General features: G+C 50.1%; 1 protein-coding gene across 1 annotated transcript; it reads left to right on the forward strand.

Moving 5' to 3' along the window:
- MKI67 (marker of proliferation Ki-67) lies at positions 1-26,927 on the forward strand. The gene is made up of 14 exons (XM_080823431.1): positions 1-245; positions 653-832; positions 4,033-4,111; positions 4,218-4,333; positions 6,989-7,055; positions 8,924-8,969; positions 12,164-12,333; positions 13,434-13,755; positions 13,845-13,963; positions 14,062-14,233; positions 16,020-16,175; positions 17,319-22,999; positions 23,828-24,268; positions 25,655-26,927. Exons 2-14 carry the CDS (start codon positions 741-743, stop codon positions 25,718-25,720), a joined length of 7,527 nt encoding a protein of 2,508 aa, XP_080679557.1. The 5' UTR covers positions 1-245; positions 653-740; the 3' UTR covers positions 25,721-26,927.

Here is a 26,927-nt window from a genome sequence, read left to right on the forward strand (position 1 = left end):
ACGCGCGGGGCTGCTAACGCCGGGCGCCTCCCGGAGGCGGCTGGGCTGGGCTCTCTGGTCGCCGGCGAGGCGACGGCGGGGGGGCAGTGAGGACTGCGGCGGAGGTGGCCGCAGGCAGCCCCCGTCCTTGGAGCCAGCGGCGGGCGGAGCAGGTGGGCGAACCTCTGGCTTTTCCTGGTGAGGACTCGGGCTGCGTCTGGCGGAGCGCTGGGCCGGCTGGTGGCGGTGCGGGCGACGGGCCCTGGGTAAGCCGGCGTCGGGGCGTCGGGGCGCCTCGGCGGGCGGGCGCGGGCGGGCGCGCGCGGGCGGTGTGCTGGGGGCCCGGGCCGTGGGGACCCCCTGCTCTGCGGGAACCGCGCCTGCAACGCGGCCGGGGCTCTAGGAGGCGGTCTCGGGAGCCTCGACCTTGATGGACAGCGTCCTGGCCGCGGGTCTTTGGGGGCACTGGGTGTTGGGGGGCGCCCTGGGGTGCAACGCGGGGCCTGGCTGGGGCTCCCCCAAGGAGGTCAAGTAGGGTGTCGGTCGGGGTGGCAGGAGCATGGCGAATTGTACAGGCTAGCCCATTTGGTCACCTACAAGTGACTAGCTCTTTGTTTTTAGAGTAACCGCCCCCCAGCCCCCAACCCCCGCGTTTTGTTTTCGTTTTATTCAGGGGCATGTTCCTGCAGTGAGTTTGCTTCAGCAAACCTTTTGATGCCTGACCTTCCTATCCGGATTATACTCAAAGTCTTGTTTAGAAAATGGGTCCTACAGGACGCCTTGTGACCATCAAAAGGAGTGGGGTGGACGGCCCCCACTTCCCACTGAGCCTCAGCACCTGCTTGTTTGGAAGGTGAGCCCCGCGCAGGGGTGGACAATTTAGTTTAAGAGACATTAACTTCCTAATCATAGAGCAACATACCAGAAATGCGCTTGGAGTGGTTCCCCCCTGAATTTGCTGGGACTTTCCTACTTATTGTCAATGTAACATGGCTGTTTATTAGGAAATGGAATTTTGAAAACAATGTTTATACAGTTAAGTATTGTTTTTAATCAAACATGTTTTAAAATTGACTTCATAAAATCCTTAGATGGAGGAAAATGTAGATTATTCTCAAATCCTGATTCCCTGCAGGCCTTCTTTAGATGACCAGTACGTTCAGCTGAAACCCCCCCAAACCTGGTGTGCCTTGGCTGGAGGGGACTCTACTGAGCAAAGGAGGGAAGGAGGCTCTGTATTTGACTTGTTGTTTTTTTTGAAAAATAAAAACAGAAGTCCTGCTAGTATTTTAAGAACTTTCTTCTTTTTGTTGGCCTGTGTTGGTGGTAAATAATACGGTCCCTGTATGACAGGCACACTCCTCCGGGTTTGTGACAAGGGATTTCTTATAAAATGATAAGTCACCCTCTCTGTGGAGTCCCGTGAGGTGGGGCCCCGACCATCTTCTACCCACACCCTGTCCTGTCCTACCCGCCCCATCCCCACCCTGTTCTGCCTCACCTCAGACCTTCCGAGCTCATGCTCATCAAGGTGCTTTTGGCCACTTTAAACTCTTATGACTGGAATGTTCTCTCTGTCGCCCTATATGAGTGACTCCTTTCCAGCTTTCAGATATCCTTTTAAATGCTCAGTGAACACAGCTCTGGTCTTTCCTAACACCATGCAGCATGATCAGTCTTTGGCTGTGACTCCCACTACTAAGCTGGGCAGGCACAGAGACTGTGTCGTTCATAATTACACACGCGGTGCCTGGTGGGGGTCTGGTGAGAGAGAGGTGATCAGTGACATTTTCTGTCTAGCAGATGTGTGGGCTGAATGTGGAAACATGAGTGGCCCGTGGTTCTCAGCCTAGGGTTCATTTGCCCTGCAAGGAGACATCTGGCAAGGTCTGGAGACAATTTTCTGTGTCACGGTGTGAGAGGTTCAAACCAGCAGCATCAGTGAACAGAGGTCAGGGGTGCTAAGGACCCTACAATGTACAGAACAGCCCCTACTGGAAAGAATGGCAACCGTGCTGAGGTTAGCAGCCACTGACACATAGGGATTCTAGTTGGCAGTTTGCAGCCACCCAGATTCTCAGTTCTAATGAGATAGTCTCTCTCTCTCTCTCTCTCTCTCTCGCTGCAATATTCTATTGTCTAAAAATCAAATTCTCTTTAGTTTAAAGTAGCTGTTCACTTTCCATAGCTTCTTTTCTCTTCGAAGGAAAAAGAATAAACATTTTGGTGTCAAATGTCAGTAATTCCGGTGATTCTACAGTAGTGATTAAATGTCTTTTTATGTGGGATTTTATCAATTAAAACCCGTTCAAAAGTGGTCATATGACATAGGTAGAAAGAGATAATCTTTTTTTTTTTTAATTGCTTTGTTTGGGAAAAGTACTTCTTAAAAAAGGACCGCTGCAGAATACAGAGACCTCTGCTGCAATTACTCTGACTCCCAGGAGTCAGAGTGGTCCCTGGACAAATGAGCAGCATCTCTAAGTTATTCTAGGAACTAGAGCAACAAAACTCAAAGCCTAAATTTCCAATCGAGAAATTCTTCCAACAACTTAACTTTAGCTTGTCTCGTGGATTCCCACCCCCGTCCCCCTTTAAAGAAAAAGCACGACTTATTCCTGCCAACCAATGGCCCCACTACCAGAAACACCTTAGAACGTAAGTCCTGCGTCACATCTGTCTGCCTGCAAAGCTCACGGATGGAATGAGGCAAATACCCACAAAAACAAACACAGAAACCCGAGAACAAAACCTTAAACAAGAACAAAGTTTTGTCCAAAAGTGCCCGGGCTGGCAAGGCTAGGAGACCATGAGACATAAAACAACTGTGTATCCGAGCCCCGGTTAGTGTTACTCGGTGGGACAACCAGACAGTTTAGACAGACCTCTGTGGCTGACCCATTTCTCTGTAGGGACACACAGAGCTAACACTGCTCTCTCCACAGCTACTGACAAACTGCTCTGTCCTTTACAACCTATTTGCCACACGACTGAAACCACTAAACCACGTTTTCCCACGAAGGCTAAGAACACCGTGCAGCTAGGCAGGGACAAGAAACTCAGCACACGCTCATGCTCACGCTCACACAAACCAAGTCTGTCAGCCCTCGGGAGTCGACTTCCAGCTCTGCAATTATTTTATACCCCTGTAACTTTTATATGCATTCTAGAGAGAGATCGTCCCAGCTCCAGAACAGTGTATCGAGAACAGAGAGGAGAGTGTATAACCATTCAAACTTAGCATAAAGGGACCCCCGGAGACCCAAGGGAACGTCACTAAGGATCATTTGGATTAGTTTGCATGTGGGTTTGGAAATTCCCCTTGCTGGCGCTTCCTGCTCATGTTCTTTGTGTGGAAAGTGAACTTGAATCTAATAATGCGTATTTGTTGTTTCATTCGTATTTTTAATAATAGTCTTGTGAATCTGTCCGTTAATATAGCGTTGTTCTAAAGCAATGAAAAGTTCATGAGTCAATGGTATTGACAGTTTGCCGGGTAAAGGGCAGAAATGTATAATTCATTCATCATTTGAACAACACCGTGATAGAGGTGCTGATGTGATTGTCTTTTTGTATGTGAAGAGACAGGTGTTAGCATAAAATACAGCACCTGGAGCGATGATGAAAACTTTGAACATACAGAACGTTACAAAGCAACACACATAAACCTTTCTTTATGGAAAAAAAGCACAGAGTATCAGAAATCGTTACAGTTCTCCAAACTGATGGGAAGTCCTCCCTTATTTGGGTATCATAAACATAGCCATTTCAGTAAAAGCAATCCAGTTTTGTATTCTAATATTTTCCATTGTAATTGTTTTCAAGTACCCAAAGTCTTAAAGATTTAAAATAGTCGCTTACACAAGACTTGTCAAAATTATTTGCCAAATGCACAGGTCACCACATCGCCCAACTGATTACCCCTTTCTGTCGTTTCATTTTTGGAGCAAACATATGGTCAAAGCTTTTTTATTTTGAAGCATTCATGGGATTTCTTAAAAAAAAAAAAAAAAGGTTGCGGCAGCCTCAAACTCTTAATTTCTTCCCTCAAAGGGGTATTGAATGTGACATTCGAATCCAGCTCCCTGTGGTGTCAAAGCAGCATTGCAAAATTGAAGTCAGTGGGCAGGAGGTAAGTGGGTGTTTGAAGTCTGTTGTTTTGTTTTGTTTTTTCCCTTTTCATTGCACTTTTTACCCAGTCATCAATTACTTAGTTTCCCCTTTCTTTTACTCTGTAGGCGATACTGTTTAATTTCAGTTCCACCAATCCGACCCAAGTGAACGGGTCTGTCATTGCAGAGCCCGTACACCTTAAGCATGGCGATGTGATCACTATTGTCGATCGATCTTTCAGGTGGGTGAAAGATGAATCTAGTCGCTCTCAGGGCTGATGCTCGGCAGACGTCTGTGACTTTTCTGTGCCGCGGATGACGTCAGAGCGTTTGGAGCGGCCGCTCTCCCCACTGGTTCTCAGTCTGCAGTCACGTGGGCATAGCGGGGATGACACGTGGGGCTCCTGTGACCCCCTTTGAGGATCTGAGCACGGGCAGCTGGGCCCAAGACTGGTGACCAGGGCCTCCTGGGGTTTTATTTTTGGTGCAGGCGGGGTGAAGCTGCATGCATTTTTCAGTTTCTGTTTCATTTTAAAGTTAAAAGACAGTCCTGGGGAAAAGACACAAGACAAGTTGTCCAGCTCAGCTTATCATGACATGAGCCCCTGGGTGACTGTCACCTGTTAGGGGCTGAACTGTGCCCCATCAGTATCCTTATGTTGAAGTGTTCACCCCCAGCCAGCCAGAATATGACTGTATTGGAGACAGGGTCTTGAAAGAGGTGATTGAGTTAAAAAGAGGCCATTAGTGTGGGTCCTAATCAATTTGACTGGTGTCCTTGTAAGAAGACGAGCTGAGGACACAGAAGAAGGGCAGCAGGTACTCAGAGGGACGGCAGCGTGAAGGTAGCAGGGACGGCCCTGGCCAGCCCAGGACAGAGGCCTCAGGGAGAGAACAGTCCCGCCGACACCTTGATCTCGGACTTCCAGCCTTCAGAACTGTGAGAGAGAATACGTTTCTGTGTCAAGGCCACCTGCGTGTGGCGTTTTGGATGGCAGTCCTAGCAAACTAACACACCACTCAAGCTGTAGACAGAATATTTCCAGAACCTTCTTCTGGAAAGGTCTTCTAATCACTGCTTCTTTCCCTCACCAAGTAAACCACCCTCGTGGCTTTTCTGATAACAAAGTCTTCGGAGTTGTGCTACGGAAGCATGCGTCTCTAACCGTCTGGTTTCGTCTGTCTTTATTAAACTCTAAATTTGAAACAGTGACGGACGTCCGTGTAGCTGACTTCTGCTCCGTGCTTGGGAGAGCCAAGCGCGGATGTCCTGTTTGTTCTTTCTTGCTGTTGGACTATTTCACTGAAATAAATCCCGGGTATATACATAATTCGTTCATTCTGGACAGAAGTTTGGGAAACTTCCAGGTTTTGAAGTGAGTCGAGGGCTTGCTTTATTACCGGATGTGGTTAATTTTTTACTAATCTCTCCTGCATGTTTGAAAAGAATATGTGTCCTGTGGCTCCCATAGGTTGAAATCACACATTGAGGATTTTTCTTTCTTTCTGTTTTTTTAGTTCTTCCGTTTCTGCAGTCTCTCCGTTGAGAGTGTTGAAACTTAGAATCCTGTCCTAGTGGGTGAAGCTCTGTGGCTTATCTTTCTGAGATACTCTGTACCTTCCCTCCTGCTTTTTTATCAGTAATTGTGTACTATCCTATTTTCTGGCACTTGGCTTTCAACTTGTCATAATCCCTAAGGCTCAGGTTGTCTCTTACAACCAGCTCTTAGGTGCGCTTTTCTTTACAATCGGTTTATCTTCTGGGTAGATGGATCCTTTCATCATTATAAAATGTTCTTCATCCCCAGGAGCAGTTTTTATCTTGAAGTCTCTTTTGTTGACATTAGCGAATGCCCCCTCCAGCTCGCTCCTGGTTGCTGTTGGCTCCGCGTGTCCCCTGCCATCCTCCACGTTCATCCTGCAGGTGCCTTTGATTGTGCCTCAGGTCCCTGGGAGGCAGTGCACACTGGGTCACGTTGGTCATCATGCCGCCAGATGGCACGCTGACCTCCTTACTGCCTCCATTCGTCTTGAGCAGATATTTCCTATGTGTTCGGTTGGTCATCTTCTTCCCGGGGCTTCTTGTGAATTTGCCTTCCAGGAAACAGACTTCTAGGTAGGAAGCATTTGATGTAGAATGAAAACTAGACTTCTTCCCCCAAATGAGATGCCATTCAGATTTGAGGTTAATTGAGATAATTAAATACCTCCAACACAAGAATGGGGAAGGGGACTTAGGAAGAGGGACTTGACCATGAACTCTGCGGCCACGAGAAGTAAGTCCAGACACCCGCCTGTTTTGGATCAGGCCACTTTACAGAGGCCAAGTTCAGGATACCCACAGTTCTGTGAATTATGTCCGGGGTCTGGTCGAAGGACAGTGCATATTGTTAAATCTGTCTCCATCTTTAAAAATGTGCCCGTCTTTGTTCGGATGCGGACACGGTAGTCAGGAAACAGGAGGTCACAGCGTTCCTATACAGGGTGGCTCCGTGGTGACCTTGCAGTAGGGGTGACATCACCAAATGACTCAGGCCTCGGCTTCCCGGGTGACCTTCCAAGCCCTCCGATGATTGTGGATATAAACCCGTGGGAATCCGACCGGCTCTCCTGTGCAGGTTTTCACAGAGGAGGGGCTCAGATATTGTTGAAATCCCATAGCTTGTCTGGGTCCGCATCTCTGACCACACTGTTCCAAAAGAAATTTGAGGTGACCTGGCCAAGTTTTTAGTGTAAAATCTTTTCTAACTCCACCTGTATTTCCACGAATACAGTGAATCTCTTGAATAAAACCTCAAGTTTGTTCCTCGCTCCTTGGACGTGAACGAGATGAGGAGGTTTTCCATCAGTCACAGAGCTGGAGTCTGAATGTGTGTCTGTCATCCTATGCATTTCAGGTATGAAAATGAAAGTCATCGGAATGAAAGCGAGTCAACGGATTTCCCGGGACAAAAGCGCAAACAGGTGATTGTGGGGGGCAGAGATGCTCCAACCGTGGGCTCTGGTTCTTCTGCACAATACTATGAAATCATTTATATGCATGCAGAGGAGTGGCGTCTCACAAGGGAGGGTGACTTGCCGGTTATGAGAGGGACAGACACCTGAGATCTTAAACGTACTGAAAAAACTTACAACTATGATTTTTTTTTTCCTTCACAATGAGAGGACTGAGTCAGTCCTGCACTTTGGCCTGAAGGTTCCTGGACTGTCTCACGATGTGATCTTCTTAAAACCTTTGGCTAGGACAGCCCATCACATAGAGTTAAAATCTCGGACCTAGATCAGTGGCTCGTGTTGTCTCCCAGTTACTGTGTTCTTCCATCGTCTGCATCTGAAATGATCACATCCGAGCTGTGAGTCCCAGAGATGCTTCCTGACTTGGATGGAGAGACAGCCCTGCCGCCCGAGAGCTTCACTGCGCTGCATCAGAGCCAGGGAATCTCATCACCTGTGCCCATCCAGACAGCGCGGCTCTGTCGGGATACGGTCCTGGGCCCATCTCCTGAGATTTAGGAAGCTTGCTGAAGCTGGCCAAGCTGGTCTTCTGTGACCAGGTTGTAATTCACTGGCTTAAAAAATCCCATCAGATACTATGCCTGAAATTAGCAGGAAGCCTTCAACTGCAGATCTCTGCCCCGGCTACGTGCTGCTTCCTTCCTAGAGAAATGACCCTCGTAGTGATCTCGCCCCTCATTGGCTATGGGGGGGAAGCTCGCTTTCGAGGTTCTCTAACCACTTTGCCGGTAGGTATTAGGGAACCAAGCAAAAAGCTGGACTTTGAGTTACAAGTGGTCTCAAAGGCCTACCAACTGCTTGTTGTCTGGACGGTGATAGAGTCAGTGTTGAAACTGAATACTGAGAATGTGTTATAGCCGTTTGACAGTGACTTTTATGTCTGTGGAATGTAATAGTACAAAAATGGGCTTATATGCTTATATTTTGTACATATATTTTAATTTTAATTCATTTTTATTGTTTGGTCCTAAGCTCCGTGGCCAACTTCAAGTTGGAAATAAGAAACTGATCCCCCACTTGGCACGTTAGAGAAGCAATGTTTCAGACGCCAAGAAATCTGAAATTGATTGAAGGGAGAAGTTAAATTATTTGCCTTTGGTTATACTTTGTGACTTTAATCCCCATCGTAATTCAGATGAGATACTTTCGTCCTCTGAAGCAACATTGAACTTTTGTACCTTACGTCCTTGTTATTCTGTGGTTGTTCCTCGCCCCCTAAAAATCTTCTGACAGATTGTGAAGGCAGCCGTGGGGGCCAGGTAGGAGTGTCGGATCTGATTGCTAGGCTCAGAGGGCACGATGCCTGTGATGTGCCGGTTTCACTTTCTCCTAAACATCCGGGCTCGGGTGCACCTGCCGACCCGAGCACCCAGGTCGAGCGGGGCCCCAGCTCACCCGCAGCTCCTGCGGCCTCTTTCTGACAAACCTAAGTATTAAGTCAGTAATTCTGTGCCCTTGGTAGGTTCACAGACGCTGAGCATAGGTGATGTTTAATTTTAGCCTCGGTTCTTTCATAGGGTGATGAGAAAGAAGTTTGAGGAAGTTAGCAAAACTCAAATGAGGTTCCATTTGAACAGTTTGAGCTTCAAGTTTGTTTCTTATTCTATCATTATAATTTTTTTTACAATCGGCTAAGAAATACGTGTATTATGAGCCCTCGCCCCCTAGTGTCTTTGGCTCCTTTCTCAAAGTCTCTAAAATTCCTGCAAGAACAGTTTGGTAAGAGAGAACATCCGGAGCCTGAACATTTTCACAAACGCGACTGTGGGTATTTGAACAAGCACCTAACTCACTGTTTCTATTTTTCCAATTCACAGGAATCTCTGCATCGTGTCTCAAGGTCTAGCTTCTCTTCCGACCCTGGTGAGTAGTTTTTTGATTTTATTCTGGGATCCTGCACGATCAGCCCTCTGTGTAGGGTTAGGGCAAGGAAGAGGTAACGAGAACACCAGCGTTCTACAGCTAGGTTCACACAAGTTAGGAGGTTGTGTTACGTAACACAACAGGCAGGCACCTGAGTTAATTTTTCCTCCAGAGATGTATGGGGCACAATACTTATTAGAGCATCCAAGTGTAAACTGAACACGGGTGTCAGTTTCATCAAGTAGATAATAGCCGGTGACCCCTCATATTGACCCCTCGTACTGGTTACAGAAGCCCGATGTGATTTATTTGTCTGCATCGTGATTCGAGGATCAGAAAACTTCTGTGACGCATTTTGGCATTAAGTAGTTTGTGAGCTAAGTGAAAAACTAGATTGCAAGACCGTTTGAAAAGGTTGTAAAATTTGAATACTGCACAGTGTTAATCACTGAGAAAATCTTGAACTTTCTGTTTCTCATTTCATAACTCATTGCCAAGATGGGAAAGTTCAAGATTCCAATGCCCGTTCAAAACTCTGTGAAGAAAATGTTTCCGGAAGTCCTCTGGTACACGTGAAGAATGGCAAAGCAGCCGTCTTGGATGGTCCCCAAGATCTCGCTGCTAGAAAATCCCTTAATGCTGTCCGTTCCTCAGAACTTCCTGGAGAGAACTTCAGAAATGCAATGGATCCTACAGCCGGGGATTTTAAGGAAGATTCCGGCGTTATCTTAGTGAGCTGTCATGGAGAACTGAAGACTTTCCCCTCTACATGGTGTCCTGAGAATAGTGAAAACCATGAGTCTCCCTTTAGGGAGCTTTACGAGTCAATGAAGGAAGAGTTTGACATGAAATCAGGAAAAGGAAATGTTCCACAGAGTGGGAAAAAGTCGGGGTCACGGAGTCATCGTGCATCAGAGAACGAATGTTCTGGTGAACTACAAGAAGGTACACACGTCCTGGTCTCACTTAAATCCAGACCCAGGTCAGGTCAATTCACCCCGGTGAAGGCAGACCCTGCTTTGGGAGAACAAGGAATTAGCCAGACAGAGGACAGGAGAAAGGATGAGGAGGCCCTTCAGACTCCCAAGGAGACCACGGGTCCCAGCATCCCTCCTAAGGAGATGACAAGAACTAAGACCCCGGTCCAACACTCTCCGCACAATTCCTCACGAAAACGTCGGAGTGAAGACCTGCGTGTTCCCAGCAGAAGTGAACCCGTGCATCCGGCTCAGAGGGAAAGCTTCGGGACAGATAACAAGACATTCACTCCTCGGAAGTTCTTAACCAGAAATCCAACACCCACTAAAGTTGAAAATGCTGATAATTTTGGAGCTACACCAGAAAAACTCCTCTCCAAGAGGAGGGCGAGTGTTCCCACCAGCGTGGACGTTCTTGCCACAGAACCGGAAACTCAGACTCACACTGTTTTAGCTCCACTGCCCGTTCAAGTTGAAAGGAAGATTCAGAGCATTTCCGTGCACCAGCCTGAGAGAGCGGGCGCCACCGCCGGGCCTTCGAGCTCTGGGTTCCCGGGCCGTAGTTCAGTTGATAGCAGCAGCTCTGGTGACTCCATTAGTAAGTTTACTACCTGTGCGTTCATTTCCCCCACAGGCTCACACCTTCTTTGTATCTAGGTAGGAAGTCTCGAGTCTTTCCTTCCCTCGGTAGCGATGGCCCTGGTGTAGGGGAGGGTCCTTGAGGCACGGCGGTCTACTCATGTGACAGCCATATGCACCATCTGCTCTGACAGACGCGTCCTCATGTCCTGGACAGTCGTAACCAGGGGCTCTGGGCGGAGTGCAGGTTCTCAGCGAGGAACACCGCCGGGACCTTAAGGGGGTCCAACACCATGTTGGGAGTCTCCTGGTGCACCTCTGAGAAAACAGGAAGGAAGATAAACCCAATAAGCGTAATGGCTTGCCTTTTTTTTTTTTTAAAGGTTTATTTTATTTTATTTATTTGAGAGAGAGAGAGAGCATGGGAGGGGAGAGGTCAGAGGGAGAAGGAGGCTCCCCACTGAGCAGGGAGCCTGATGCGGGACTCGATCCCCGGACGGACTCCAGGATCATGACCTGAGCCGAAGGCAGTTGCTTAACCCACTGAGCCACCCAGGCGCCCAAGCGTAATGGCTTTTCACAAAAGTTGTAATTCTGAGCCGTAAGCTGTTGTATCCTATGAGTTTGCTTCCGTAAGTGAAATCCAGGGAACTCAACCCTTTGGAAATGTTTAAATATAGGGTGTCTCTCCGGGATTCATACTCTTCTCAAGGTCTCTTACTAGCAGTTTTACTGTTTTGGGTTTTGTGTTTTGTTTTTTATACAACTGGGGACTTTGCCCATGGGTTTATGCGTCAGGCGCAGTCGTAGGTGTTTTTCGCACATTCACACTGTTACTCCTTTGAGCAGGCAGCAGGACTGCCCCCGGAACGGGCGTTCCTGTGATTTCCTTCTTGCAAATAGGACTGATAGCCTCATGTCACACAGCGAGTGGCACAGCTGTGACCTCTGGAGGAGGCTTGGCACGTCCCCTGTGCACCCTCCCGCACTTCCCGGGGCTCTGAGCGTGTCCTGAAGTAGCAAGCTTACTGTCGGGCTCCGTCTGCAGAGGGTCCCTTGGGCGAGGTGTGCGGCTCTCAGAAATGTGACCCGTACGCATCCGTCACGATGTCCCCAGGGATCTCTGAAGAGGTATCACTCAAACAAGGGATTTCTGTCATGCGCTGGTTCACCAGGATGTGCAGTGGGGTTGGGACTCAGGATTTGCCGATTCGAATCACCTGGAGAAGTTGTCAAGTTCATGACTTCTCACTAGGTCGATCTGGGTGAGCCCCGAGTCCATCCGTGGCTTTCGAAAAAGCCTTCTCAGGTCACTGTTGAAACGTCCATCTCTGTCATTGCCCAGCTCCAGCGTGGACGCCACCGGTCCGGATCCCTTTATCAATATACAGGATTTCTCACCCTTTTGTAGAAAGTCTTTGTCCTGTCCTGTTGGTACTTGACCTCTTGTTGGTTTGTCCCTGGATCTTTCCTGAGCTTTTGAAGCACTCCAGGCCCTCAGAGTGACAAAGGGACGGCGTGAGGGGGTGTTGGGTGTCAGTGAACCTCACCAGAGGCCTGTCTTTAACAGGAGTCTGAAGTGAGTCTACGTAAGTGTGCATCTTTCATTCCTCTCCACATTCGTGTTCCCTACTTTAGATAAGATTGAGGGAACGCCCCTGAAAAGAAGGCGGGTCTCCTTCGGTGGTCGTCTGAAGCCGGAGTTATTTGATGAGAACTTACCTCCTAATACACCTCTCAAGAGAGGAGAGACCCCGAGAAGGTCTCTTGTCAGCCACACTCCAGCTGTCCTGAAGAAAATCATCAAGGTATGTTGGGCGGACAGTCTTCTCACTCATGCCCATGACACATCCTTTCCAGACTCCCCACGCCAGTACAGTTACTATGAAGGCCTTTTTCTTTCTAATCAAAAAGTGAAAATAAAAAAATCAAAAGTTGAGCTCCTTCCCGGGGCTTCGACACACGACTCTAAGGCGGCTGAACAGGGGCGAGCCCTGGGGGTTGCCTTCTGCTGGGCTGTCCTGCCAGCCAGGCTTATGGGGTGTCACGCGGGGGGTTCAGAAAACTAGCAATTACAGGGGCACCCCGGTGGCTCCATGGGTTGTGTCTGCCTTCGACTCAGGCCATGAGCTCAAGGTCGTGAGATCGAGCCCCGCGTCCAGCTCCACGCTCAGCTGGGGAGTCTGCTGAAGATTCCGTCTCTCCCTCTGCTCTTCCCCTCCGACTCTCTCTCTCTCAAAATAAATAAATAACATCTTAAAAAAAAAAAACAACACTAGCAATTACAAAGAATCTGGAGACATCATGACATAATCATAAGGCATTTTTGCTTTTTTTTTACAATTATAAGGTGAAAAGGGAAATCTTAGAGGTCAACACACCTACGATTTTGACCATCAACTGTATAGAACTTTGAGTCAATGACCCTACCTGATTTTAGGCCTCTAGAAAGGTAGGGCCCCATGGCTCATCCCTGTCAGAGGGCCTGGGCTGTCTTTAATTTTTTTCATACCAAAAGGAGCGTAAGGTATGCCTGACTCCTTTTCCATTTACTACTGGCCCCCAGAAATGAGCAGCCCTCCTTCCGTGTAGACCGAAGGAGATTAGACACCTACGGATGGTGCTTTTCTCCAGTTCAGGTCAGAGCACGCTCACCCTGGGAGGTTCCTTTTGCCTTTCTACCCGTAACACCCCAACTAAGACTTAGCTGTTGTTTTATTCCCCTTTTATTTTTTCTAAAATGAGGGGGACAGACTCCCATTTCTACCGGGCCCCTGACAGTGGATGAAACGCTTTGGTGCTTCAAGATTTAAACAACTAAAATTCTTATTTGAGTCGAGTTCTCACGTTCCCTACAGAGATGTTATATCTGTGGTAAGGTTTCTTATGAACATTGAAATCTCGTCAGGAATACCCTCAACCATCAAGAAAAGAAGGTTCTTCAGAAACCCGTTTGGAAGTGAGCGCCCAAGACCAGCGGAAGGGATCTCCGGCTCGGAATCCGACGAGAACTTCTCCGGCGGCAGGTGACACCCGCCGTCGGTCGTGCAAGGTGTCCTCGGTCTCCAGGGGCAGCGCATCTCCTCATCCCACAGACACTCCCAGGAGGGGAGGCAGGAAGAGCGGCACCTTGCCTTCGAAGAGAGCTTCCGTCGATCGGAGCCAGCACGAGATCTTGCAGAGGATCTATTCCAGAAGAAGGAGCGGCGCTTCCGAAGCCGATTTGATCGGTGAGTGCGGGGTTGGCGGAGAAGGGCCTCAGGGCCGTTTCCTCAGGAACACGAGTTTGGAAATGTTTCAACACCTCTCCTTCTGACAGTGGCAAAATCGTGGGCAGACGTGGTAAAACTCGGAGCCAAACAAACACAAGCTAAAGTGGTTAAACACGGCCCCCAGAGGCAGCCCAGCAAACGGCACAAGAGAGCGACCACTCCAAAGGTAGGGGGCGCCCTTTCCCCTCACGCTCTGCGGTCCGGTTCCGCGGTGTGTGCGTTGACGCTTTGACATTTTGCTCGTCTTGTTATCTTTTTTTCCAGAAGCCTGTTAGCGATGTTCGCAGTCAATTCAGCACAGGCCATGCCAACTCTCCTTGTACCATAATAATAGGGAAAGCTCACATTGAGAAGGTACACGTGCCCGCTCGGCCCTACAGAATGCTCAACAACCTTGTATTCAACAAGAAAATGGACTTTAATGAAGATCTTTCAGGTAAATTCTCCCTCCGTGGGAGGATGCGGATGGGGTGCTACAGTTGTATCTACTGTGAGTGGGTTTGGGGAGGATAAACATTCTAGTCGACCTCCTGGGGTGGTGATGGGCGCAAGAGAAGGCTGGATTTGGAGAACAAGAAGGGGTCCCCAATAATAAAGAGGCTCATGTGTCCTGCAGGGGGTAGGTGGGCGTGGGCAATGCACACCGTTGCCTCGGGCTGCAGCATGGGTGTGGAGAACCGGAAGCTGCTTTGTGCTGAAGAGAGCAGGCTTGCCCCTAAAATTGCCCCTTCCCTGCGTCTCTACTAATCCATCACCCCAAAGTTAGAGCCACTGGTTTGAGCTATGTTTCTCTGCTTCATATTTTCCTTCCCTTGCGTGAAGCTTAACTGTGTCTTGAAACAAAGTCCTGTGGAAAGGTTTCCCTTAAGCAGCAGAAGTGGGACGGGACTTCCTTGTGGTTGTCCTAGGCTAGAACCAAGGCAAGAGTCCAGGGGTTGGGATTTCATGCCACACGGTTTGACCACTGGTTTCTGCCTTGCACATTTTTGGAGGGAGGTGACACTTGATTCCACCGCCCATTACAGGGTTCTTGTTTTTCTTTCTGGGCACATTTTAAGATGGAATCATTGTACTCCTCTGTAGAACCCAAATAAGAGACACTGTGATTGCGGTCATAGTTGCATCAATGCATGTAGCTTTTGAAAAAACAAACCACAGTAATGCAGAACAGTTGCTGGTTTTGATAACATGCTCAATGAGAAAAAGTTTCGAATATATGCCCCCGATATGCAGACGTACACACATACGTGTGTCCTTATAAATTACATACGAGTGTAACTAATATCTGTGTCATGGGGCCTTGAAGATCAATTCTCAAAAATATTTTTAAGGATCTAATTAATAGAAATTTATATGCTCAGTACCCAGGACAGCGGATCTCCCCAGGCTTCCTTCCACACACTGTCCTAGAAAGTCAAACAACTTCCACCCTTTGGTGTGAGTGACTTTCATGACAAAACACCAATCTGTGCACAAGCCTGGCTCCGGGGTATTTTACGGAAGGCCAGAACTGGGGCTGAGGGCTGAGATTTTTAAGTGAACTGGCTGATCTGGGGGCCCTGAGAACAGGCTCCCCAAACACAATTTGCAAACATACCAGATAGAGCATTTCCACCCATTGATGGCGGAGTGAGAAAAGAGGAAATGCGAGTGAGTGTTTCAGAAAGATAAATCTTCCATCTGAAGAACTGTATGTTCCTTTTCTTCTATTATGTCAGTGCTACGTTTTGGTGTTAAAATGAAAATATAGTGATATTATCACTTGAAAATACTGTTTGTGGACAGCCCAATGGACATCATTTTTTAAAAGTTGGGGACATTTTATTTGTACGTAAAACCCAGGTCTACATAAGTTAGGATTTTTCAAGGCAGCATGAGGACGCTAGGTTTCCAGATGTCGGGACAGGAGGCACGGGGAACCGGGCTCTGTCTCCAGGCCGGTGCTCGGGATCAGGGCAACCGTCCAAGACTGAGCTGTCAACTGCCTTCGTTAGATTTTCTCACCAAGAGGAAAGACAAAGAAGAGATACGATTCCAACATCTCATCGCTCTTCCTCAACACAATGAGTTCATTATTAATGCATGAGCCCGTCTCCCAAGAATTCTGAGGAGGGATTCCCTGTTCGCGTTCTGTCACTTCCTCTGGTGGGTCTGAGGGCCGGCGTGGCTGATGGCATGGGGAACGATATGCTCATCGCTTTTCCAATATTCTCACATCACAGGGTTAACTGAAATGTTCAAGACTCCGGCCAAAGAGAAGCCACAAACAATGAGCCTATGTCCCAAGGCTTTTTCAAATTCAGAGGACCTCGTCAGAAAGGAGTTTCAAGTACCTAATTCAGGAGAAAAACCTCCGCTGTGCACTTCAGCAAATTTTGGTTGGTTACTGCTTTTTGTTTTTTTTTCCTTGCACTTTGATGTTTTCAGTAGGAATTAAAGATTTGGGGGTTTTTTTGGTTTTTTTTTGGTTTACAACAGATGCTACATTACTTCTCTACAATAGATACTCCCCAAAAAAATACCATTTGTAGCTTCTCCATTCTATCATGTTCAGGGGAAATTCCTATTAGCAATTGAACTAATGTTGGTATTTAGCGAGTGGCATAAAAAGGAATAATTTTAATAATAATTTTTAATAATTATAATTGATAATTGCATTAATAATTTTAATACAGTAGTATAACGATTATAAACTACCTGTGTGCACTTCTGCCTTTTTTTTTTTTTAACATTTTTATTTATTTATTTATTTGACAGAGGGAGAGACAGCAAGAGAGGGAACACAAGCCAGGGGAGTGGGAGAGGAAGAAGCAGGCTTCCTGCCAAACAGGGAGCCCGATGCGGGGCTTCATCCCAGGACCCTGGGATCATAACCTGAGCTGAAGGCAGACGCCCCCAGGCACCCCAGCTTCTGCCTTCTTTTAATTTAAAGAGGTTAAGCAGCACAGAAGTAGAATGACCTCTCGTCATAGTTACGTCAATTTCTCAAACTCAAAATAAGTGTAAATAACGAAAGGGAAAGAGAATGTGCTCATTGTGTGATTATCGCTGCTGCTGTTCTCGGTGGTCCGTGGGGCACTGTGAGCCCCTGGTGGGAGAAATGAGCCCATGTTGCACTCTCACTTGAGTACTGGGTATACTGGGCACCCACCGCCTGTGGGAGAGGGAACAGCTCACCTTAACGGTGCCTGCCCCGCTGAGAAGCAGGTGTTTCCTGGGCGGTATGGACCCCAAGCCCACTGAACGGAAACCATGTTATGGCGTCAGGTGACACAGCTGTTTGCTTCTCATGTTTGAGGAAAAGAACGACCATGTTCCGGTGCCCGAGACGCGGTGCGGTCCCCTACGGGAGACCCTTCTAAAGGATTTTTTTTCTTATATCTGATCCCTGTAGAATCATCACCTCAGTACGACCCTACTGTTGGTCACCAGATAACATTGTTCTGATAAACATAAAATACCAGATCGGCACAATGTGGGGAAGAGAATCTATTTCTTATGTTTGTTTTTGTTTCCCGTAGGAGAAAATGTATTCCCCATGACTCAGAGTAAACCGCAAGAGCCATCCGATCACAGTCCTGCCAGCCCTGCCCTCAGAAGACCGGCTATTAGAGTAAACGCAAACATCGAGAAGACTCCAGGGTCGGAGGCAGAGCCTCTGAAGGCGGCGTCAAGCGCAAACAGGTTTCAAAGGTCCACGGAGCTCAGATACACACAGACGCCAGGCCCAGGGTACAGCGACGAAGAAGCAAACACAGACACTGCTGAGAACACGTCAGGGCGACGTCTGAGGAAAACTCCACAACAAGGACAGAAACCAGAGGGAGCGACTGAGGAACGAGAGAGCTGTTCGGACACATGTGAGAAAGCTATCAAATCAGAAGATAGTTCTGAAAAGATGGTGGCTGTGAGGAGATCGAGAAGATATTCAGAGCAAAGATGGGATCCAATAGCCAACTTGACCACCGTCAAGAGACAGCGGGACACAGAACCCAAGGAAGACCAAGGGGGCATCCAAAATCTCCCCCAAGCCCCCACTCACGCCCAGGAACCAGTGGACGTGGGAAATGAAACCGCAGGAAAGTGCCAGAAATCTTCAAAACCAGAACTAGTTGGTGTGCCAACCAGGATGAACATAGAGCTGAAGACCCCTCCCCAGAAAGTGCCCCTAGAGGAGGAGCCCTTAGCTCTCAGGAAGCCCACCCGAGCAGCAGGGGAAAGCGTTCCTTCCCACGGAGAACCAGGAGGTGGTGGTGAAGACATCAAGTTGTTTAACAGAACCCCGAAGCAGGAAGTGCGCTCCGCAGAAAATGTCGCTGGAAGCAAGAGGCGGTCAAGAACCCCCAAGAGAAATGCCCCGTCGTTAGAAGACCTGGCTGGCCTCAGAGAGCTCTTCCAAACACCAAACCACACAGAAAAACCAAGGACTGACAGCAAAACCACCAAAGTCCCCTGCAAATCTCCACTAGCAGATCCAGTCAACACACCAACAAGTAGAAGAAGACAGCTCGAGACCCCTCCCCGGAAAGTGGACCTAGAGGAGGAGCCCTCAGCTCTCAGGAAGCCCACCCGAGCGCCAAGGAAAGCCATGCCCTCGCACGGAGAGCCGGGAGGTGGTGATGAAGACATCTGCTTGCTCAAGGAAACTCTGAAGCAGAAAATGACCCCTGCAGAAAATGTCACTGGAAACAAGAGGCGGTCAAGAACCCCCAAGAAAATGGTCCAGTCCTTAGAAGACCTGGTTGGCTTCCAAGAGCTCTTCCAAACCCCAGAGCACACCCAGGACCCAGTGACTGATGACAGAACCGCCACACTCCCCTGCAAATCTCCACTAGCAGATCCAGTCAACACACCAACAAGTAGAAGAAGACAGCTCAAGACCCCTCCCCGGAAAGTGGACCTAGAGGAGGAGCCCTCAGCTCTCAGGAAGCCCACCCGAGCGCCAGGGGAAAGCGTTCCTTCCCACGGAGAACCAGAAGGTGGTGGTGAAGACATCAAATTGTTTATCAGAACCCCGAAGCAGGAAGTGCGCTCTGCAGAAAATGTCACTGGAAACAAGAGGCGGTCAGGAACCCCCAAGAAAATGGTCCAGTCCTTAGAAGACCTGGCCGGCCTCAGAGAGCTCTTCCAAACACCAAACCACACAGATAAACCAATGACTAATGACAGAACCACCAAAGTCCCCTGCAAATCTCCACTAGCAGATCCAGTCAACACACCAACAAGTAAAAGGAGGCAGCTCGAGACCCCTCCCCGGAAAGGAGACCTAGAGAAAGATCTGAGGAAGTCCACCCAAACACCTGGGGAAAGCGCACACACACAGCGAGAACCGGGAGGTGGTGATGAAGACATCAGATTGTTCAAGGAAACCCCAAAGCAGAAGGTGACCCCTGCAGAAAACATCACTGGAAAGAAGAGGCGGTCAGGAATATCCAAGAGAAATGCCCCGTCGTTAGAAGACCTGGCTGGCCTCAGAGAGCTCTTCCAAACACCAAACCACACAGAAAAACCAATGGCGGATGACAGAACCACCACAGTCCCTGGCAAATCTCCACTAGCAGATCCAGTCCACAAGCCAACAAGTAGGAGGCAGCTCAAGACCCCTCCCCAGAAAGTGGACCTGGACGAAGAGCCCTCAGCTCTTAGGACGTCCACGCAAACGCCAAGGGAAAACATCCCTGTGCACGGAGAACCAGGAGGTGGTGATGAAGACATCAAGTTGTTTAACAGAACCCCGAAGCAGAAGACGACCCCTGCAGAAAATGTCACTGGAAGCAAGAGTCGGCCAGGAACCCCCAAGAGAAATGCCCCATCCTTAGAAGACCTGGCCGGCCTCAGGGAGCTCTTCCAAACACCAAACCACACAGTTAAACCAATGGCTGATGACAGGACCACCACAGTCCCCAGCAAATCTCCACTAGCAGATCCAGTCAACACACCAACAAGTAAAAGGAGACGGCTCAAGACCCCTCCCCGGAAAGGAGACCTAGAGAAAGATCTGAGGAAGTCCACCCAAACACCTGGGGAAAGCGCACACACACAGCGAGAACCGGGAGGTGGTGATGAAGACATCAGATTGTTCAAGGAAACCCCAAAGCAGAAGGTGACCCCTGCAGAAAATGTCACTGGAAAGAAGAGGCGGTCAGGAACATCCAAGAGAAATGCCCCGTCGTTAGAAGACCTGGCTGGCCTCAGAGAGCTCTTCCAAACACCAAACCACACAGAAAAACCAATGGCGGATGACAGAACCACCACAGTCCCTGGCAAATCTCCACTAGCAGATCCAGTCCACAAGCCAACAAGTAGGAGGCTGCTCAAGACCCCTCCCCAGAAAGTGGACCTGGACGAAGAGCCCTCAGCTCTTAGGACGTCCACGCAAACGCCAAGGGAAAACATCCCTGTGCACGGAGAACCAGGAGGTGGTGATGAAGACATCAAGTTGTTTAACAGAACCCCGAAGCAGAAGACGACCCCTGCAGAAAATGTCACTGGAAGCAAGAGTCGGCCAGGAACCCCCAAGAGAAATGCCCCGTCCTTAGAAGACCTGGCCGGCCTCAGGGAGCTCTTCCAAACACCAAACCACACAGTTAAACCAATGGCTGATGACAGGACCACCACAGTCCCCGGCAAATCTCCACTAGCAGATCCAGTCAACACACCAACAAGTAAAAGGAGGCGGCTCGAGACCCCTCCCCGGAAAGGAGACCTAGAGAAAGATCTGAGGAAGTCCACCCAAACACCTGGGGAAAGCGCACACACACAGCGAGAACCGGGAGGTGGTGATGAAGACATCAGATTGTTCAAGGAAACCCCAAAGCAGAAGGTGACCCCTGCAGAAAACGTCACTGGAAAGAAGAGGCGGTCAGGAACATCCAAGAGAAATGCCCCGTCGTTAGAAGACCTGGCTGGCCTCAGAGAGCTCTTCCAAACACCAAACCACACAGAAAAACCAATGGCGGATGACAGAACCACCACAGTCCCTGGCAAATCTCCACTAGCAGATCCAGTCCACAAGCCAACAAGTAGGAGGCAGCTCAAGACCCCTCCCCAGAAAGTGGACCTGGACGAAGAGCCCTCAGCTCTTAGGACGTCCACGCAAACGCCAAGGGAAAACATCCCTGTGCACGGAGAACCAGGAGGTGGTGATGAAGACATCAAGTTGTTTAACAGAACCCCGAAGCAGAAGACGACCCCTGCAGAAAATGTCACTGGAAGCAAGAGTCGGCCAGGAACCCCCAAGAGAAATGCCCCATCCTTAGAAGACCTGGCCGGCCTCAGGGAGCTCTTCCAAACACCAAACCACACAGTTAAACCAATGGCTGATGACAGAACCACCACAGTCCCCGGCAAGTCTCCACTAGCAGATCCAGTCAGCACACCAATGAGTAAAAGGAGTCGGCTCAGGACCCCTCCCCAGAAAGTGGACGTGGACGAAGAGCCCTCAGCTCTCAGGAAGCCCACCCGAGCGCCAGAGGACAGCGTTCCTTCCCACGGAGAACCGGGAGGTGGTGGTGAAGACATCAGGTTGTCTAAGGAAACTCCAAGGAAGAAGCTCGACCGCGTAGAAAATGTAGGCAGAAACAAGAAGTGGAGGAGAACCGGTGAGGCAAAGGCCCAGTTCCTAGAAGACCTGGTTGGTTTCGAAGAGCTCTTCCAAACCCCGGAGCACACCCGGGCACCAACAGCTCTTGTCAAAAGCACAGTGACGCCGGGCAGATCTCCGCTGGCAGAGACAGTCAACACAGCAATCCAGAGGAAGACGTGTCTGAAGAGGCCGCAGGGGACGGCGGACTCCGAGGGAGAGCTCGCACCCCTCCGGGAGCCCATCCAAACGCCAGCGGAAGCCACGCGCACGCACGGAGAGCGGGGAGGGGGTGAAGAAGGCATCCGCTCCTTCGAGGAAACCCCAACGCGGAAGACGACCGCTGCAGAAAATGTCACTGCAAGCAAGAGGCGGCCAAGAACCCCCAAGAGAAATGCCCCGTCCTTGGAAGACCTGGCGGGCCTCAGGGAGCTCTTCCAAAGCCCAGAGCCCCCCCGGCACCCAGTGACTGACGACAAAACCACAGCCCCCTGCAAGTCGCCACTAGCAGACCCAGCCCACAAGCCGATGAGTAGAAGGAGGCGACTCAAGACCTCTCCCCGGAAAGTGGACATGAAGCCAGAGCCGTCAGCTCCCAGGAAGTCCACCCGAACGCGGGGGGCAAAGGCGCTCTCAGGCCGAGAAGCGGGAGGCCCTGAGGAAGACGTCGAACTGTTGGGTCCGGCTGCGAGGCAGGAAGTGCGCTCTGCCGAGAGTGGAACCCGAAGCAAGAGGCTGTCGAGGATGTCAAGAACGTCCAAGAGAAATGCCCCGTCCTTAGACCTGGCCGGCCTCACGGAGCACCCCCAGGACCCAGTGACTGACGACAAAACCGCCACACTCCCCAGCAAATCGCCACTAGCCGATCCAGTCCACAAGCCAAGTAGAAGGAGGCAAGTCAAGACCCTTCCCCAGCAGGCCGACGTGGGGCGAGAGCCGTCAGCGCTGCGGACGTCCACCCGACGGCGGGGGGCAGGCGCCCGCTCCGGCCCAGAACCCGCCGGTAGCGACGGAGACGTCAGATGCGTGAGTGACACCGCAAAGCAGACCCTGAGCCCCGCAGAGAACGGATTGCTCCGGAAAAGTCGGCTAAGAGCGCCTAAGGAAAAGGCCCCACCCTTGGAAGACCTGGCCCGTTCCCCGGAGCCGTACCCAGTGCCCCATGACAGCGAGGAAGCGGGAGAGGACAGGGGTGGCGGTAAGGCGGCTCCCGTGCAGTCTCCGGGCGGGAGGAAAGCGGTGAACCTGCAGAGAAGCCTCAGGGCCCGTCGGGCAGCAGCCGAGGAAGACCCGGGGCGCCGCGGAGAGCCCCTCGGGTCTGGGAGGGAAGGCGGCGCTTCCCCGCCCTCCAAGAGGGAACGAGGAACCAAGGAAGTCTCAACGGGAGCAAAGAGGCTGCGCTCCGCGACCCCTGCCCAGGACCCGGCGGAGGAGAAGCCGCCCCAGAAGAGGAGGAGGGCAGCTCCCCGCGAAGGCTGTGACCCACCTGAGCCCCTGACACTGAAGAAGAGGCTGAGGGTCGTGGCAGAGCGGATGCGACTCCCGGGAGACCCGCCAAGGAGCAGCAGGGAGGCTACGCCACGGGCGGGAGAAGCGGCGGGCATGACCTCGGGCCATCAGGTGATGCTGGGGCACGTGTCATCTTGGGCGGGTGCTCGTGGGGCTAATGTCTGGTATCAACTGTTCACGCCTTGAAGATGTAGATGAGTATCTTTTCCCAAAGGGGTCTGCATTCCACACTGAGTACCTGCAGACCGAGGTAAAGGATCCTTTGGGGACATACAGAGAGAATAGAGAAATTGGGGAGAAAAAGTGGTCAAAATTATCACAGCGAATTTTGACAAGTTTCTCGGAACCTGGCTGAGTTATGCCCCTCTGCAGAGGTGGGAGAGGTGCCGAGAGAAGGTGGCAGCTCAGTCCCGTGTTGTCACTCCAGACCCCACAGGCAGGAGCCCTGGGTTAGGGTGGTGTCTGCCCCAGTCTTGACTCAGACGATCTGCGTAGGGATTTGCGTCCTGACAACAGCCCACCTGTCAGGCTTCTGAGGCGGGGGAGGGACACTCCCGCTTGGAGCGAAGCTGGTAAATTTGGTTCCAGAAATTGCGATTCCCCCATCCTGCTCCAGCAACGGTTGGTAAAGGACTGGGAAATCGTTTATAGCTTGAAAAAGGGGCACTTTTCTAGAATGCGCTGTCAGTGCTTGTTTTAATCCAATCTGACATACACAACACTCACATACGGTGATAGAAACTGAGGCCGACTTCCTTACTCAGTTTACCAGTGGAGAGGATTTCTCACTGGGACGAAGTGCTTCCTGGCATCTTCGAAAACAACCGTTAACGTTTCAGGCAGATTCTTAGCTCACTTTGAGAGTGTCTCTCTCCATGCTGAATTATGAGAATTGCATTATTCATGAGTGGCACGTTGCGGATGTCTTGACATTTTTAGGGAAGGTCCCTGCGCTCTAGACGTCCAAATAAAACCGAGGCAGAAGAGCAAAGCCCCGAGCCTGTTGTAACAGCCGCAGAAAAGCCGAAAACAAAAAGCAGTGACAAGCCCTTGAAGACATCCCAAGAGACAGCGTTACAAAGCCCAGAAGACGGGGCCAAGCATGCGGCGTCACGGGGCAAAGCCCGGGAAAGCAGAATGTGTCTGAGGTCTGCGAGACCCAGTAAGATGCCGTCGCCGGACGTAGCCGAGGAGAAGCAAAGGGAGAAAAGACTGGGTGTCCAGGAGAAGAAGCAGGAGGAAGAAGTAAGGCAACCTTCAGACCCCATGTGTTTGAGATCTAGAAAAATCACGGTCCCTCCCCGAGGAAAGGCTTTGGAGAGTGAACCCCAGCAGAGGGTAACTCGGAATGCCAAGAGATGTGCAGAAAATATTAAAAAGGCAAGTAATTCACTGTTTTCCTTTTTTTTTATGAGCAACGAGTATTGCAATCTAATTTTTGCCCCATGTGCCAAAGCAAAGAAAATATAACACATTGTCGGCTCCTAGTTATATTAGCGTAGGAAGCGTAAGTCTAAACCGTGTATTTTGTCGTAGCTGTATTCAGCTGTCTCTGTCTTGGGAATTCTACTTCCAGTAGAAACTTGACCTTGTGAAGTCACCATCCAGGAAGAGCAGGGAACGTACGTAGTCAGTACTTTCTGGCTGCATACAACATACCGAGTAAGAAAATTCTAGATAGCGGTCTTCAGTCTCCCCGTTAGTTCAGCGAAACTTCCTAAAGCAGAAAGGCGGTCCTGTCCGGCTTCCCCAGGATTTCCTGTGGAAAAAGCTAGAAGGGAGGGAAGCCGAGTGTCTACACGGCAAGTGGAACGCCAGGCCTGTTCATGTCCTGTCGCCTTGAGCAGCACGTAATCCGTCTGCCACCGGAATAAATCCACAGCAAGATTAAATCCAGTCGGGGTTCTTCTGGGGAATACTCGATTTTCTTAGTTTAAAAGAAGGGGGTTCTGCAGCTCCCTAGTGGTATAAATTTCTCAGCGCGCATTTCGAGCCGAGAGGCCAGTGCTGTGGGCCACGGCTCTGTTCCAACATCTGGTTTGGGGTCGGCTGCGAAGGCAGAAGGGATCTGTTTCCTGCGTGCCGGAATGGGGGTGACGCCACTGTCTGGGGTGTCTTTGGGCTCCCCTACCCCCTTTTAACCTGTGAGGGAGCAGGGACAGAGCAGGTGTTGAAGATCGTTGGTGCAGTCGCTGGTGGGGTCCGCCTCTGATGGGCTGTTGGGTTGGGGGAGGGGCTGAAGTAGAAGCCGATGCCCCCCTGGTTCTGAGAAAGCAGATGGTCTCGTTTTACCTGACTGTCCAGAGGGGTGAGCCTCCTCCAGGCTCCTTCTGGAACAGGCCCAGCAGGTGGCTACACCCACCGAGTATGGACAGATTGTCCACTTCACACACGGATTATTTTAGAAGACCCAAAATGTCCTGTCCTGTTTATACATTTGAATTCACTTTTTTGAGTGGTATTTTTTAATTAGTGAAAAAAATGCATATATTTATGTAGAAGTTTTCTTTCTTTTTTCTTATGTATTAACTTAAAAGTAAGTTACAAAGCTTCCTATTTAAATTAAAAAAAAAACAAATAGTAACATTTTAAAGAACCAAAGCACCTTTCACATGACACATCTCAAAACTCATTTCCAGCCTTAAAATTAATTTCCTCAAACTAAAAGCCTGCATCACACCTAGTAAGGGTTTGAGTTTTCACAGAGTTGGTTATGAAAAATTGTTCTTTTCAATTACTTAAGAGCTCTATTTTCTTCCCAAACAGGATGATGATAATGTGTGTATCAAGAAATTAAGAACCAGAAGTCGTCGGGACAATGAACATATTTAGCTGAGAAGTTGAAAAGGGAAAAAAAACTAATAAGTTCAGTCCGGTGATATATTCTAGTACAATACTTGGGTAAATTTGAAAGGGAATTTTGTAAATATTGCTATTCGGGTGTTTAAGGAAAGAAAACGTAGAATTTTCTGTTTCCGAGTGGTCCGTTCATAAAGGCCACCTGGAGGTCACGAAGAGGACTGCTGGTCTCATAAAGTGACAAAAATATCAAACTCGGCTTGGGGTCGGGTGGGGGCGGGGGTTGGGACCCAGAATAATACAGCGAAATGAAGTTGTGATGTTTGTCACCCCCGCCCGTCCTTGTCGGCCCCACACGCCAGCACTTGCCGCGCTGCTCCGCAAATGCTTTCTGTTGGCCCATGTCCCGCATCAGAATGTGAAAGCAGGGGCTTCTGTCCCTAGTCCCCAGCCCTGGGCAGGCACTCAGGAAATGCAAATGAATGGGCCGATGAACAAACTCCTCGGCTATTTTTTTTTTTACCGGGCGGTGGGGGAGGGACACACTGGGTCCACTCACAAGGGCTGTTGGTCCCCTGTATGGGACAGCCCCATTCTCAGGGTTCTTGCCATGGAAGGGAACACACGTGGGGCCTGGAGGAGGCTGGTGGCCCCAGCTGCAGGGTGTAGGGGTCACTGGCATCTTACCTTTTCCGCTTCAAGCATCTCTGTCCGACCTGGGACTGCTCACACCCGAGAAGGCACCCGGGGCTGAGTCCCAGGGCCGTGGGCCAGGGTGCCCCTCAGCTCTGAACGGCCATAGCTCTCCTAGCTTCTTGCATTTTCCTTTTATGTTTTCTGAGCTCTCCCGAATCTGCGCCTACCAGTGCTTTCTCGGACTACCCCTGCTGGCCACCTGCCTTCCCAGCACGTCCCCTTGTTCAGGAAATGACCAAAACCCTCTTCCAAAAGAAGGGCCGTGATTCCTGTGCCGTCCACGCGAGCCACGGCCCCTTCGGTCTCAGACCCAGACAGCCACGTGCCGGGCATCTCCACCTCCACGTTCCACTGTCCTGTTCCTCTCGTGTTCCCTGGATGAGAAGACAGCACGCCGTCCCTCCGGCGCCCTGTCCAACCAGGTCGAAGTGGGGTTGGAAGACCAGGGAGGGGAGCTGTCCCCTACAGCGTCCCCGTCTGTCCACTCTGACACCGTTGTATGTGGTGTGGAGCCAGGTGCTCGTAATAAATGTCTGCTGGATGA

The sequence above is a fragment of the Martes martes genome (assembly GCF_963455335.1).
Source record: "Martes martes genome assembly, chromosome: 14".
NCBI lineage: Eukaryota > Metazoa > Chordata > Mammalia > Carnivora > Mustelidae > Martes > Martes martes.